This window comes from Amblyomma americanum, chromosome 10 (genome assembly GCF_052857255.1).
Source record: "Amblyomma americanum isolate KBUSLIRL-KWMA chromosome 10, ASM5285725v1, whole genome shotgun sequence".
In the NCBI taxonomy this organism is placed as follows: domain Eukaryota; kingdom Metazoa; phylum Arthropoda; class Arachnida; order Ixodida; family Ixodidae; genus Amblyomma; species Amblyomma americanum.
In genome coordinates this window covers 18,022,723-18,036,855 of record NC_135506.1, presented here as the reverse complement: position 1 = coordinate 18,036,855, position 14,133 = coordinate 18,022,723, and the positions used below count along the sequence as shown (strand labels likewise).

The 14,133-nt window shown below is 47.2% G+C and overlaps 1 protein-coding gene across 1 annotated transcript in view; it reads left to right on the top strand.

The window, feature by feature from the left end:
- LOC144106371 (prolyl 4-hydroxylase subunit alpha-2-like) overlaps positions 1-13,808 on the top strand; it is a 49,018-nt gene extending 35,210 nt beyond the window's left edge. Inside the window, exons 9-14 of the mRNA XM_077639151.1 lie at positions 3,033-3,209; positions 5,849-5,923; positions 9,404-9,466; positions 10,754-10,822; positions 12,491-12,587; positions 13,519-13,808. Of these exons, the coding sequence (XP_077495277.1) occupies positions 3,033-3,209; positions 5,849-5,923; positions 9,404-9,466; positions 10,754-10,822; positions 12,491-12,587; positions 13,519-13,613 (576 nt within the window). The 3' untranslated portion in view covers positions 13,614-13,808. The remainder of the gene's footprint in view (positions 1-3,032; positions 3,210-5,848; positions 5,924-9,403; positions 9,467-10,753; positions 10,823-12,490; positions 12,588-13,518) is intronic.
- The last annotated feature ends 325 nt before the right edge of the window (positions 13,809-14,133 follow it).

Here is a 14,133-nt window from a genome sequence, read left to right as displayed (position 1 = left end):
GCTGTCGCGAGCGTGTAGCAGAGCGGACATGGACGAGCCTCAGACGCTTAGCAAGCGTGCTTGCTTTTTGCTGAATTTCAGGGTTATCAAAGTTGAGTCAATGCCAATTTTTTAATTCATCAAAGCTGCCGGCACGCGGCTTTATCGCTTATTTTGCGATGCAAGACGCGACCGGATTTATCTCGATTGTTCGCATCCAGGCGCATCCGATTCTACCATATTCCAGATTATTGTGGTTACTTTGCACGCCGTATCTCGAAAGTTCGCTATCGGCTTTAAATTGGGCACGGCCGAGAGCGGCCGACATTTTGTTCGACGACCGCCGAAAACGCTTGTTGCTTTCGCCGCCACCGAGTCATTCATTTCATTGTGGGCCCAGGTCAGTTTCTTTTGGAAGCCTTCTTTCGCTGTCTTTCTCACTGCCTGTACTGCCGTCACCATTACGTGACAATATTCTACACGCTTGGTAGCTTGTTTTCCACACAGAGTTATTAAATACATCTTGTATGCAGTCGAAGTGATGGAGATCTCCCGAACCACGTACTTCGATGATGAATTAGTTAATAGCTTGTATCAAAGAATCGAGTTTTAAATCTGTATATTTATTTATTATTACGCCGTATAATATAATTACCTCTATATTGCAGATTTCAATGAGCTGCAAGCCGGTCCGCTTCCATATTTGCTCGATTTTGATGTGAAAAGAATGATATTTCCTTGCAACGCAATCACAAGGATTCAAAGATGCCAAAAAAATTGAAGTAATTGCTGGCTTTTCTCTTCCGCCTGCACAACGCCGCTCTGCCTTTTTTTTTTTATTGACACGGACATAAAAGGAGATGCTGGTGCCTGATTATGGCCCTGGCTATTCCTTTGCACATATTTGAAGAAAAACACTTGAACTGGCGACATAAGGCTCAACAAAGCGCAGTTACGACACCCCATAAGGCAAATAATACGACGGACATGCCGCTCTGCCTATCTCGTATACACGTGCAAACGGCCGAAAACACAGCTTAGTTCCTCCAGCGACCGTCTAGAGCTCAACAGGCATTTACGTGTTCACCCACACTGCCTCTCATGTATACACAGAGAAAAAAGAAAATTGTGGGACCCGGTCCTTGACGGCGTTATCACATCGAGTTTTTTTTTTTTTACTCTCCCATTGTGCCCGGTTAAATTGAAATATGATTGAGGTGAGGTTAATGGGAGCCACCCTTTGTGTTTGGCGAAGAAGACTTCTTGCGTGCCCGACTTCAATTACATAAGCGGCCGCAGTCACGGCGAAGTGCTCGCACGCACGCCGGTCGCGCAACGGCAAATCATCCCGCGGGCCTCGCGTTTGGCCAAGGTCGGTCGCGCGTGTTTCACGCGTCCTCTTCGACGTCGATCGAGCATCGATTATCAGCGGACGGCGTTTTCTTCCGCGATAAACGCTCAAGCAAATTGGTATCTCCATCTTTCGAAAGCGCCCGCACTTCCATTCAGCGTTCGTTCGTGAACAAGTGTGGCCGTGTATACGATCCGCAGATTACGTCATACACTCTAAACAAGAGTTGCCCTACAAGGGAGTAAAATTGGAGTAAACGGTATTCTTGCGCACTCCCTAGTATAGGCAGTGTATGCTGCGCAAGGTCTGGGGTAGATTTCGATCTCTAAAAATGCGGAACCCGTATACGGCTGGCAACGGAAATGTATTTCCTATTCAAAACATGCGAAGTTCTTGCAGTTACTAATATTTTAACCACGGTTTCAATCACCCCTAATTGTTAACCTCAAGGCCTCCGGCGCCACGTTTAAAAGTCCCCTTCCTTCGCTAATTGCATCAAGTTGCTATGCTTTCAGCTGGGAATATGCCTCCCTTGCTAACAGTAATCATTCCGTATATTCAGTGATCCAAATCAACCCAGGGACTTGGACAGCATTTCTTGCCCCTAAAAGGAAGTGGGGTAGAGGACAATTTAGTTATTTTTCACTCCCTCATGTGGTAATTTATGCTTACAGTGTACAGCGTCGCGCCTCTATTGGAGCAGTCAGAACATATAAAAGTGACCGTTCAATACAGCAGTTGTTGAGAAGAGTACGAAAACGATGTTTCGGTCTATGTATATGTGCAAGGTAAAGAGGAAGGCGTAGTGATCATTGCAGGGAAGTTCGTAGTTAAAAGCTCTCTGTCTCTCGTTGGCTTCGCCTTCACGTTGCATTTTCTCACGCCTCGTGTAGGCAGTCAGGCTGTCCACACTTAACGCCACTTTAATAGTTCGAAAGATGCCCCTGCTCGGCGTGTTACAAAACGAACGAATCAGTTCAGAAAATGCAGGTTCACACAATCTTTATTGGGAAAAATGATTATTAACCTATTTAAAATTGTTCGAGGGCGCATAGTAGGCGACACTTCTTGAGAAAGACCATTTCGGATTATCTGAGCGTGAAGGACGAATGATGTCATCTGGATGACTTGCCCTTGCCACTTTTCATTTCCTTCGGAGTTTACGACTGTCATAACGCTATGGATGACAGCAAATGTTTAAAAGCTTTATTTTGCTGCCATCAGGAATAATTGATTGATTGATTGATTGATTGAGCGATTGACTGATTGGCTGATTGAAGCAAAGGAGCGACATGACAAAACACCGTACGACCATATTTTCGCACTTTCGACTTTTAGCAATGAAGCATCAAGCCACGCCGATATAGAAACTATACTCAAACACAGCTGTTCCTTCACCGAACAGCGCCACAGTTGCCAAAAAGCATGCAGCCTCGAACTTACCGCGCCGGACCAATACATTTCATAAGGAGCATAAAGTACTTTCTTTTTACATTCTGTCCCACTTCTGTGTTTTCTGCAACAGGCAGAGGCGGTCCCCCTTCAGGTGGCAACTGTCAGCCTGTTCTATCTTTCCCCGGTCTGAATTTATGTTATCGAACAAATACAACTAATAATAATATATTCTTCACGGTACCCTTTCCGATTTAAAGAAGTTTTCTGTCTCTTCGTGACTGCAAGCTACCCGCGTTCTTTCCCGCAGCTTGCCCGGGCCACGGTCCGGGAGACGGGACAGAACCTGGTGTCCCACGGCCGCATCAGCCAAGTGGCCTGGATCAGCCCCGACTCGGACCCGCTGCTGGCCAGGGTCAACGAACGCGTTTCCATGCTCACGGGTCTCTCCACAGACTACGACAAAGGCGACTCGGAGATCTTCCAGGTACGAGACCGCGAACGCGACGTCAGCGCATAGTCAGCCAATGAGCGCGTGTATCTAGGGTCCCCCTATTCCAGAGCATATGGCTGCGCCAGGCAGTCATTCGCGCGCCTTGATTTTCTGAACTTACTGTGTAACAAATGCCCAAAAGGCCGAAGCTTCAGCAATAGTTTCACTAATATCATCAGTTCGGTGACGCAGACTGTTCCTCCCGGTATAGGGCCGGCCATATCAAGTGACGTACGCTAGCATTCGAATCTGACATAAAACAAGCCAGTAACGCGGCGCTCGAACTCTTACGAGGATAAACATATAGCACAATCAGTTCCAGACGAGAAATGATGGTTAAGGAAACCACAGCGGGGCAGTGCACGAGATCCAATGGCGATATCTTCTAGAGCGACAAGGCAGCGAGGAAAGCCAGCGATAAGGTTCGAGCTTTTAACCAGTCTGAGAACGGTTCGACGTAATGTATAGGAGAAGGAAGAGTTCTGCCACGCGGGCGAGGCACACTTTCAATACAGTGAGCACGTGTGGTTTGTGCAGTGCCCTTTTGCGTGCCCTTGCTCGTTGCGTGCCTCAATCTTATTTCTTTCTTCTCAAACAACCCAAAAAGTTTCCTGAGACTGGTTTGTTCCAGGTCACAAAGTTGCGTACCCAGTTCGTACGGCTTTCTTTGCCTTCTCAGTCCCCCCCCCCCCCCCCCTTTTGTTTTCTTATTACGGTGTTCCAGCCTTCCTCCGACGAAGCTATGTCGCCTTGCATCCTTCTTAATCTAAGTGCTTATCAATCTGGGATCATCTGCTCACTTGAAGGCGTGGTGGTTCGGGTCGTTTCTGTTCTTCTGCTGATGCTTTTCTACTAAAAATAGACTACAAGAGACAGACGCGAAGGCCGTACAAAGAACACAAAACACTCCCTCCCCTTCTCTTTCTCATTTCTCGCTGAGTCATTGCGAGCAAAGGGGCGAAGTCCAGCAAACGCTTGAAGAGCCAGCTGCTCACAGCTGTGCAGCAAACAATATGGCGGCGTACAAGTTGGAAAAGTTTATTCGGCCAGATACTTAGCGGCTTCGAGGTTTAGCTTTCAAATGCGCCCATGGCTTTCCCTACGCAAAACGTAAATGCCTTGAATGCGCTAAGCGGCGAGTCATACGGAAGTGTGGATTGAACTGAGACGGTAATTATCATGATGGTAACGAAGCTACGAGTGATAAAACGGAGTGATAACGGAGCTACGAGTGTTGGAAAACTCTGAGGGAGAGTTAGACTCCTCGTTGAGTGCGCGTCCTACCACGCTGTTGGAGACCCGGCGCACTCTCCAGCGGACTGCATGCCTTTCCCGGAAGTACGCTGATCTTTACTTCCTAACGCGCCAGCGTAAGGCCCCCATCCAGGCAAGGATGTGGAGTACTTACTAAACCTAAGGGTCCCCTCGTCAAACAAGACGCGACGCATGGCGCACCTTTATATCTGGCGCGACTTGCGCTGGGAGGCAGGCGGATTAACATTCAAAGTATATTGCGAAAAAAAGCTGTGATGTAGCTTGCTAGGAATGTTACTTCTTAGCAACAACCCATAAAAGTGTGAACAGCAGGTGTAGTGTTGCCTTCAAAATGTCAGGATAGCGAGGATAACGTATCTGCAAGAAGGATGTATCTTGTTCACAACTCAGCGCTGTCTTTTCATTGGCGCACGTGTTTGATTCCTGGCACCCTTTGATCTCTTAGGTCAGCTGTGTAAACATTGTGTTATGTGGGTACAGCGTACTCGACATGACCTTTTACTTATAGGGCAACCACAATGGTGCTTGCCCTAAACGTGATGAAGCGTGACATTAGTAACATGGAGCTAAACGGAAACCTCTTGACGCCGCCGCTAGTCGCTCAGTGGTTATGGTGTTCGGCTGCTGACCCGAAATATGCGGGTTCGATACCGGCCGTGGCGGTCGTATTTAGATGGGGTCGAAATGCTACAGGCCTGCGTGCTGTGCGATGTCAGAGCACGCTAAAGAACCCCGGGTGGTCTAAATGATACTGAGCCCTCCACTACGGTATCCCTCATAGCCTGAGTCGCTTCGGAACGTTAAGCGCCATAAACCAAACCGAAAAAACTTCTTGAAAACGAGTTTCCAGAAATGTTGGTAGCCAAGATAAGCCCTGCTTAGTCTTCCCCCATTAACGGTGCACCAATCTGAATTAACTTCTCCCAGCCTTGTCCAAAGTAAATGAGATTCTGCTTCAAGCTTGCGGCTTCGATTTGCATTTCAAACGAGTGGACAAGCGTATTACGACGCGTAACGTCTTTTTTTCCCCTTTGCCTTGCGTTTTCCTCACTGCCTGGACGACACCGCTGGCACCATATCGCAACCACCCTCTCTCCCTCAACGACGCTGTGTGTCAAAAGTAAAAACTGGACTCCGAGAATATAGTGAACTAGTTGTGGTTACTGCTGAGAACTGCGCCCCCGCGGAATCGAACGGTGCTTGCGCGGAGGACAGGAGTCATGTGATCTTACCTGACCACACGTATAGCTATCGTTAAACGGGGCAAGTGATATTTGTTGGTCGTTTGGTGCTTACCCCTGCAACCTTCCTTTCGTTCTCTTTTTCTTTTTCCTTAACTGGGCCTGCGCGGCCAACAGTACAACTCCTACGGTCCCGGTGGCCACTACGAACCCCACCACGACTACCTGTTCGAAGGGCTCACCGAACAGCAGGTGAGTGGAGATAACCTGGTTCCTCGATGCGTGCTCTGCATAAATTGTTCCTTTTTCAAATCCTCCGTCACAGCAATAGTTGTGAATTAAGTTTCAGTAACCAGCAATATGGGAGGCTTGAAAACCGTGAAAAGGAAGAACGATAATTCTTGCGCTTGAAGGAATCACCCGAGGAGCGACACGGGAAGGGCTAACTTATTCGCTTCTCGTACAGAATAAGGGAGACAGTTGTTAAAATTTCTGGATGACGAGTTAAGAGGAAGCGCATATTTCTGGGTTCGCGATCACGACCGTTCAAAGAATGTGCACTGCGGTTGCGGTGTGACCAAGGCGCGAACCAGGCGGGACTGAATGGAATGCGGTGAATTTTCAGCAGAGGACGCTGAGAATCTCGTTAACAGAACAGGGGGCCATTGGAAAATTAACTGGCAACGAGCAACGCTCATTAAGTGCGCAGCAGTGACAACTCGTGGTTTACCTTTTTGTCAGTGCAGGTACGCAGATAAGGAAAACATAATGAAGGTGATCTAGAAAGGAGCAGTGATAAGATCACGAAATCTGCTGCAATAACGTGGTCTTGGCTCGCACGAGACAGGAGTAATTTGAGGTCGTCACTAAAGAGCGCGTATGTCTTGCCGTGGGCTCAATTCAAAATGAATGAATGAATGAATGAATGAATGAATGAATGAATGAATGAATGAATGAATGAATGAATGAATGAATGAATGAATGAATTGGCCCGGTACACTCTCTCAGCGTTGTGGGCGTTAGAGCTAGCGTTATCCGAATGACACCAAACCTCAGTCAAGAGAGCCGATGAGGCAAAAAAGATCGTACAATCACGAAATGCACTTGACATAGAGAAGTTGTTTGCGCTCGCAACTCATTCCAGATTTTCAAAGGCTTTTCACATATCATTAGCCTGAGCTTCACTGAAGCCTTCTTGATAATTCAGTCCGCTATCTCATAAGCCAAAGCATGTTACGCTGATTGTGTCAGCCTGAGCTATTTTATAAAATTTCAGGTATATTGATTCGCTAGCACGTGTGCGGTACCCTACCAAGAGCCGGTTTTACAAGCAAGCACGTGCGAACAAGCTTGAATTAATGCAACGTTCATGTTCTAATTTTGTTTTATTTTGATTTTTCCTTTAATTTGTAACGGCCATCCGCTTGCGTAAATCCGCGACCTCGCTATTCTTCTGATTGGCCTCTCTGTCAGGTGAAAAATATTGCCACGAAGTGGTGACTGCAGTCCGGAAAGCAGAAAGGCTGCGAAAATGGTGCCTAAACAAAACTCTTTATTTGGGCTGACTAGCGCCCACAATGGATTGAACCACTCGGCTGGCGGCGTAGCAACAAGCGTGCTCGGCGCTCGTCGAACAGAACAACCGCCGCTGTCGGCCGTGCTCAATTTAAAGCTGATAGCGAACTTTCCAGGTAAAGCGTGCAAAGTTACTAGAACATTCTGGAACAACGTAGAATCAGCTCTGCCTGGATGCGATCAATCGAGATAAATCTGGTCGCGTCTTGCGCCGCAAACTAAGCGATAAAGCGGCGTGGTGGCAGGTTTGAAGAAGGAAAAGCACCGCAAAGATTCGGGGCAATATGATAAACATAAAATCCTGGTGGAAATAATTTCTGTATTGTGGCAGCCAAGAGTCGTGTATTCTGTAAATATTTGTTTTGTTTTTTTGATTAATTGCTTTTCCTTTCTACCACTGGCTAACCCTGCTTTTAAACATGAATAAGCAAATCACATTGCTGGCTATCTATCAGCTCTGACGTCACAAGCGGAAACTACCAATCGGCCTTCTTCCAGTAGCGCGCCCCACTAGCGGCCGCCAGTCGCTACTGCAGATTTGCCTTGCGGAAAAGGATGCGATGGGGAGTGGCCATTTTTGATCAGTTCACAATGGTGCCTTGGGCTTAGTTCAGGGCATAGTTTACAGTGCTGGCTTCATCTAGCCAGAGCTTGCGCGCATGACCCACCTGTGGACAGGCCTGCCACGCAGCGCGTTGTCAGCGCTGCGCTTAATCCACTTAATCCCTGACTCAACGACACTTCAAAACCAGTCCGCTTGTTCTGGCTTGAGTCCGGTGCGTGTGGAGACCACGTGACGGTCTGCGTTGGCATACGGGGTGTTAGCACTGCACTTAATTACTGTCCCGCACTCCGTCGTGTCGTTGATCGAGGAAGCGCCGTTCGCTGAAGAGCATGCGCGCAGGAAACTCGTCAATCGTTTTCTGGTGTCGAGAAGGCTTTGCGCATGTTCAGGACGATAAAATGAAGGCCCGATGGTGGAGCAACGGGACATTGTAGGCAGAGGACAATGTTTAAAAAACTGCCACCCTAGATTTGCGAATACGGCCGCAAGTGGTGAATGGAATCTCTGCGGGTGAATACTTGATGTCGCCATACGGAGAAGAAAAAAGAAAGAATGAAGAAAAAAGATCAAACATTGCCGCCGCACTCCAACTTATCAAACAGAAGATCGTCTATGCAAACGGTGCCACGTCCGTCAGGAAATGGGCCGTCAGGGTTAGCTTAGCGTTGCGTAAGGCATGTCCAGCCGTGCAGTTCGACAACTGCGTAGCCATGCAGATTTTATGGCGAATAACGACTGCGTTGAACCGCCGAGTCACGACGAGTCGCGATGGCCGCCAGCAAACAAGCATAGAGTTTGTTTTAGCCCGCTTCGGCGACCTAATTCTTTAGAACGTCATGAGTGACGTGCCAGTATGGAAAAATTTCACGGCATAAGTAACGTAATTTCTTCCTTGGCGCCTAACCGAACAATCTGTAATTCGCAGTGAGCGGAACTCCAATAGCTGAAAAAAGAACATCATGGCATAGCACAAGATCAGTTGCCAAGATGTACTTTTGTTTATTCTATCGATTCACATTTCTTCATTTATTTCCGCGTCGTTGTGTGCTTATTCTTAATTACTGAACGCATTTCCTTTCCTTTGATACTTTATTCCGTTCAGCTGAATTTGGCACATGTCTTCACCGTTCTCCTCTTGATATATTTAATTTTTTTTTTCACAGTTTTCCACTGCGTACTCTTCTCTGTAGTCTCGTTCCCCTTTTGTGCCTTCGGCGAAGTTCTTCGTGCTGAACGCGACGGCGCAGCAGCATTTTCGCTGCATTTTTGCGCTATTGCATGCCATTACTTTCCTCAAAGCCACCGACAACGTCCCTGTGGGAAGCGCCAGGGAGAAACCTCACGTTCCCCCTTTCCCTCTACTCTCCGCTTTCCTTCTCCGCTCTTTGCGAGCAAGAGCGAAGAGGAAGAAGTAACGAGCGAAAGAAGAGACGATGGCGTTCGTCATTGACCCCAAACGTGAATGCGCGACTTCATTCTGCTTGCTTTCCGCACGACGGGCTGTCCCGTGTCTACGTTCACGGAAATGCGTGCGTTCCATTACTTACTCTATTTATTCCTGTTCTCCCGTCTTTTTTTTTTTTCTTGCGCAGAAAGAAGAAATGGACGAGACGGATAAGGAGTCCGGTGACCGCATCGCTACCTTTATGTTCTACGTGAGTTGGCTCTCTGGGCAGACACGAGGGGTGAAAGTGGGCAACATGGTTCGCTTTCGCTTCTCGGTCGTGTTTTTGCGCAGCCGAAGAAATGAATTGGGACGCAAAACACAGTACGCGTGTAGTGATTACGCTAACGTGGCTCAATGGCTGTTTAAGCACTTCGTAATGTGAACCAAGGGTCTTGATTTACAATTTTGTTTACTGGAAGAACTATCGCAGGTGATCCGCTGTGAAATTCGAGAACACAGCAGGCAGAGAACTTGTATACATATGAGGTGGGTTTCACGGGGTAACATATACTGTTGTAGTTGTTGTTTTTTTTCCTGGAAGGAAGTCTAAACCGCTGATATGCTCTACAATTCGTAGAGAGATTTTTTTTTTCAAGCAGACGGGATACTCTGTTGCAGTTTGTGCACTCCATTTACCACTGCAGCAACTCTCAGTATCCTGACTGAACCTCGGCGGTAATCTCAGCTAAACGCCGTGTGCTCGTAATAGGCAAATTCCTGTTTGCTCGCAGTTTCGTCCGCATGCTTGGTCATTTTGAAAACATGTTTTTACGGACAAAGAGAATGTGAATACACGTTTATGCTAATGGTCAATTTTTTTAAATATATTTCGCCCCCCCCCCCCTCCTCATACAATACTCCATCGCGACCAATAAGATTCGACTGATTACTGAACTGCACAGCTTTATTTGTAGGCCTCTACCACAGCCGTTTTTTTGTAAGATGATCATGATGAGACGCATGAAATTCAGTTTACCAGGGTGGATATTTCATTCTGTTTAGTGTATCATGTTCCTGACAGCGAGGAATAGGAGCCATTCCTTCACGGCAATTGACGTGATTTGCAAGAACTACACCTAGAAACCATATTGTCGAACCGGGAAGTGTATAACGTTGAGAAACTAGTGTTAATAGACACCTTTAGCACACCGTGTACCGTGTTACCGTTAGCATTACCTGAGTACCGGGATCCCGTCCACCGCCAATGCGCATGCGCACATCGCCTCGACGGCACCAGATGGCGCCACGTACCTGGCAGTTGCACGCATACCTCCCGCGTCGGGACCAATCAGCGCGTGCTCACTGGCAGTGGGCGGGATCCCGGTACTCTGGTAACGCTAACGGCAACACGGTACACGGTATGGTAAAAATGTCTAATTTCTTACGCGCCACCAAACACAGGCCATTAATGCGGTGGCTGTCCGCTAGAAGTGCGCAAACGTAATAAAATAGCCTGCGCTTTTTCTTTATCTATTTTTCTGTTTCGTCGCTGCAGTTGTCAGACGTGAGCTTGGGAGGCTCTACCGTGTTCCCCTACGCCAAGGCAGCGGTTTCTCCACGGATGGTAAGCGTTTTATCCGCGCGCTCTTATTTTGCACGTAACTCGTATACCTTGTCGTTGATCACGAGTTGCGCCTCGTGTTGAGCCTAATCACCTCTCGGAGATCGTGCTAAGGATTTCCTGAACTTTCACTGCTTTAGATTTCAGTGCCGAATTCCGTTATACTATTTTACATTTAGTGCTTTGAGCTGAGCCGGTTTGTTTAAACTCTTGGATCGCACTGACTGTGACACCGTGTGCATTGTACAAGAAAATTAAACCGACGTATGTTTTTGTTTAGAAATTACCTATTTAAGGCGCGGTAATTATGCCTTTTTGTTCTGTGCAACATATGAGAAAGCACTAACTGGTTCGTACATTTCGAACATACCCCGAAATTCTGGACCAGCGAATTTTTCAACTGGAAGGTGTTTATGAAATAATTCTTTTCGCATATCGTAAGATTACGCCATTACAATTAATATATCCGAAGATCCCCTCTCGGGACGTTTTTTTAGTTTTCTACTTCTTTGTCAAAAACGCGCCCAATTGGTTTTCTATTCCAGTCTTGACTATTCGGGGCGAGCATAGGAGAAACTTTAAAAGCAAGATTTTGTCACTCATCGGGAGATTAAACCATTCCCATCTGCATGTTCATAACAGTATCTTACAATGTTCTACAGATTCCTCACAGTTAAAAGTGATTTCCAAGAAAGCTGGACTGCCCTTACAAAAACTTCTTGAGATAGTCCATAGACTATCCATATACTTCTGTCTGTAAAGTCTATAGAATATATATAGACGAGCCCTAGAGAACAGTCTATAGGCAATACAAATCCTATAGACAGCCTATAGATTATGAGTAGACAAAATAAATTTAAGGCAATAGAGTCTATAGCAAGTCTATAGACTGTCTATAGACCATTTTTATAAGGATGGTCCTCCTATGGATCGCATTGGTGCCCGGAGTGGCGCTGTACTTGAGAACGTGAGCGCAAAATACAATGTGAAAGGCTGCATCGTAGTCTAACGGTACATTCATTACATAAGCCGTTCTAGAACGGCTAACGGTAGCCATTGCAGGGCGTTCGCCGCTAGCATTTGTGAAGAACACCTCAGGGTTTACGTCAACTTGACCTATTTAGTTATAGCGAGTGAGACTGCAGTAAAAAGAGAAAGATCCCACGCAATTAAGATAAGTGCTTTGATATCTGACGGTCTCCCTCAAGCTTCCTCGGTTCCTCCAAACGACTAGCTACTTGTTTGTCGAGGCCAGGAATGTAACTCACTTCGTGCTATGCTGTGTACCATTCTGCGACGTTTCACAAGCCTTTAGAAAAGGGATTCTATCACGCAGAGCCTTTTCCTCGGAGCTTCTCGGGTGACAAGCCCATCAGTCAATTCTTAAAATGTGCATCACCTTACGATGCTAACCTACATTCTCCCTTTCTTGGTCAGCTTAGTCAACAAGGCTTGGAAAACGATGCCCACGTTGACACGACACCACAACCGCAGGCAGCGGGCACTTAGTTTAGATACGCGGCGGAATCACTTTCGGAATCACCCCGGCCTTTCTTTTGAGAACCAAATGTTTCATATGTGGAAAGACGGTTGTCTTTTTGCTCACTGTTCGGCTTTCTTTTTTTTTTTTGGCCCGCCATGCCGATCACGTGTGTTGGGTGCTTGCTGCAGGGTTCGGCCGCCTTCTGGTACAACATGCGCGAAGACGGTAGCTACGATGTGCGCACCCTCCACGGCGCATGCTCCGTGCTACATGGGACCAAGCACGGTACGCAGGGCGCTTTCCTCCTTTCCCGTGACGCCCACCGCAGAGAATGCGTGGAAAGCAGAAATGCTGGTGTCTATGTATACGCATACGCATACGGAAGACCGCCTAACTGGGCCAGTAGGACCAGTCCGAAGTTCACCAATAGCTTGGTGACATTGGAATGACATACGAAAGGTCTGCGAGTGTGTATCAACAGCCGGCATCTTTCCTTCCGTTTAATTCGGGTGCAAACTTACTGTCGGCTTATGTTGGCTCCTTATGGGCTGTATTTGTTTAGGAACTACTGCGCCGGAGATATTTGGCACCGATTTCCAGGCGATTCTGAGGCCCGCAGACGACAGGGATGAAGTAACGTGCAAAAACTGCTATACGAACGAAAAAAAAAAGTTTGGGGGGGATGTCAGCACTTAACATGATAGAACACGTCACGTGACGAATTCCTTGCATTACAGAGAAAGTAATCATGCAACAATCATGAGCACTGTCTAACTGTGCATTCTGAAAGCGTTCGCCATGCATGGTGGGGGGAAGGTTTAGGGAAGTAAGGCGTGACAAACTAGCGTCGTGGGTATAAGTGCCAATTTTGCTGCCTTGTGCAAATAAACTGGAAAATTTGTGGAAGGGCTGCATTCTGCAACGCAAGTTTGGGAACGAGTTCAAAAGTGTCTTTCGAATGTCCCACTGCCTTGAAGGAAGGGAAAGCTATCACTGTGGCATTTTAACTTCGCAAGAGGGTGAGAAGTGATGTGATTCTTCAAAGATGAGCGTTGTTTCCATTTTCTGCAAGCGAGGAAATGGTTCCGACCCTTTGTAAGCCTTACGAAAATTTCTTCAGGCAGCTCCTAGACACACTATAGACAGTCTATTGAACTTTTCGTAGGACCGCCAATGAGCTGACATTCAGTCGCATGTGTGCCCTTTGTCGTTGCAGTGGCCAACCTCTGGATTCGAACCAACGGCCAAATGTTCACCAGACGCTGCCCAGCGACGCAACGGAGACGAACACTAGATTCTGCACTGCTGTGATAGTTCATTGTTATCTGTGTTACTTAATTTCTTGTTCTTGTCGCTGCTTGTTCCTTCCGTTTTTTGTCTTTCCCTCCACTGTGTTTTCTTTACTTATTATTATTTACGCTGGGAACGACAGGTCGTCCCTATCAGTCTCATTTGTTTTTTTTTTAATAAAATGAAAAAAAGTCGGACGATGGTTCATGCGAAGAAGCACAGACCACAGACTGCCTTGGGAATGTCTGCGACGGGCGAGCGTAGGAATTTGCAAGCCTTCTATTGTGACGCGATAAAAGTGTGTCTGCAAATACACTAACCACAACGCTCGACTCAAAGCCTTCTGCGGGCGTCTGCCTTTTTCGCGCGCAAGTGAAATCGAAACTTCATCGCGCCCACCTTGAGCCTGCAACAGTGCTATTAGACACCTTTAGCTTACCGTTAACGTTACCGGAATACCGCGAGCCCGCCCACCGCCAGTGTGCACGCGCTGATTGGTCCCCATGTGGCAGGCACGCGCGCAGCTGCCGGGTAACTGGCG